At 40.8% G+C, this 2,103-nt stretch overlaps 1 protein-coding gene across 1 annotated transcript in view; it reads right to left on the reverse strand.

Moving 5' to 3' along the window:
* GRTP1 (growth hormone regulated TBC protein 1) overlaps positions 1–2,103 on the reverse strand; it is a gene marked incomplete at its 5' end in the record, with an annotated part of 35,496 nt that overhangs the window by 26,257 nt on the left and 7,136 nt on the right. Inside the window, one exon of the mRNA XM_010134679.1 lies at positions 1,546–1,704. Within this exon, the coding sequence (XP_010132981.1) occupies positions 1,546–1,704 (159 nt within the window). The remainder of the gene's footprint in view (positions 1–1,545; positions 1,705–2,103) is intronic.

The following is a 2,103-nucleotide window of genomic DNA, read 5'->3' on the forward strand; positions in this document are numbered from 1 at the left end:
CATAAATAGATCTTTATCTGCTTCCATTATTTTTCCTTCCCCACAGAAATATTTTTATTTCATGTGTGAAAAGCCACCTTTTCACACATGAAATAAATTATATGACCCTTCATGTCACTGTCTAGCACTGGAAAATAAATTCTTCGCAACTCCCTCTTGCAGCAATTGTACCTCAACTGAATACAGTCTGATCCTTCTCCAGGCCCTTACCAAGGCTGGCTTTGGAAAGGCATCTCAGTAGCTCCTTCTGTATTCGTAGTCAGAGCTCTACTGTTTCTAGTTCCGAGCAGAATATGAGCCTGAAGATTTCTGGCTAGTCTTCAGATTCATAGCAACATGAAAGTTTATGCTCCAAAATACCTTATTAAGGCGTGTAGTTCCCAAAAGCCCACAGTGAGAGGCGGGGGAGAAACTCAGCATAACCATCTGAATACTTTTTGGTTTATCTAATTCGAATAAAAATCCTTAAAGCCCCAGATTTAACTACCTGGCTTTTTCAAGAGAAAAAAGATAACAACTGCACTTGCCATTCTAACAAAACCTCAGCATTGTGCTTGTCCAGAGCACAGCCCAACCTCTTGACTCATTAATTGGGCAATTCAGTCGGTATCAACTTCTCTACAACAGCTCTGCTGCAGCAGGTTGAATAGTTTCAGGACAAATATCAGTTACATCAAACTTTTACTTGCTTGTCCTCCTGTACTGCCTCTTTTAAACACCCAGCAGGCCAGTCTAAGGTCTGGTTTCCCAGTACCCTGTCACCAATGTTGGCCAGGGATAAGTGTTCACAGACAGTGCATATGGAACTTGATTAGTAGAGAAGGGGTATTTCTACTCCTACGCTTCCCTCCTTCAGGGATTTACATTTAGTGTTTAAGATTTCATACACTGAGTGGATTTCCCCACCCCTCAGTTTGTCAAACTCCTTTTTAAGCCAGTTCATACTTCTGGCCTCAGCAGCACCCTCCAGTAACAAGCCCCACAATTCGGATTCCAAACCTGCAGTGTGGCAAATTTTATTCAGTATCCTTGGCTCTTATGTTACAAGAAACAAACAATTGCTCCACATTCACCCTCTCTATGCCATTTTTAATCCATATAGGTCTATCAGCAGCTGCTTCTCAGTAGTCTGTTTCCTTAAGCTGAAATCCTAGCATACTTCACCTGCCTCATGTGACACCGTACCATCAACCATCCCTGCTGCTTTTCCCGTGTTCTGTTGGGACAGAAGTAAGGAGAAACAGACCCAAATGCAGGTCTCATTGTACAAGGTTAAAACTCTTCAGTCACTTAGGAGATGACAAAATCATGTTTTCCAGTTTGTTCACTGTTCTTTCCGAAATAATTTCTGGTCTTCCTTAATGATTTTGATCACGTGATAAACCTGGAAAGATCTGTGATGTTAAAGAACTTATGGCTAATCTAATTTACATGTTAATTCAGCACTTAAACCACTACTACAGTAATGTAAGTTTTCCATGACATAACTTGATCTCTATCATTTAAGGACACGGGACAGATAAATAGTGTTAACAAGACAATAACCTGTTTGGATTGCTTCAACCAGCTTGTCATTCTTCTCTCCTTCAAGCAGTCTGTGGTAATAACCAGGGTTTTGTTCCATGTTGGTTTGGGCCCCACTCACAATCATCCAGACCAATGCACGATGTTCATTGGGGATGCCTTTCCTGACATATCTCTTCACTGCAAAAACAAGAAGTTGGTGTTGGTTTGTTTGGGGGGGTTAATTTGGTTATTTGGTTAATAAATCAAAAAATCCAGCTGTATTTTTATTTTTGAAATAAGCAACAGAAAGTTGGGAAGTCATAGGAAAACTCTTGACTAGAGATTATTATATTTTTTCTCCTATGCTGCCATCTCCTTCTCAGCTACATAGTATATTGTAGATTCACTCCTAAGTTCTTGCCACTCAGACTCCCCACACGCATCTCCAGACCCAGGCTTTCTTTCCTCCTCTATTCCCCCATTAGGATTTTGAATCTTCTCCTCTTCTTCCCACCTTTCCAGATACAGGTGTAAACAGCAAAGTTTCCCCTTGGTCTTTGTCCTTTTTCATTCAGATGAGCACTGACTTCTTTCCCT

The sequence above is a fragment of the Buceros rhinoceros genome, unplaced genomic scaffold (assembly GCF_000710305.1).
Source record: "Buceros rhinoceros silvestris isolate BGI_N320 unplaced genomic scaffold, ASM71030v1 scaffold19694, whole genome shotgun sequence".
In the NCBI taxonomy this organism is placed as follows: Eukaryota; Metazoa; Chordata; class Aves; order Bucerotiformes; family Bucerotidae; genus Buceros; species Buceros rhinoceros.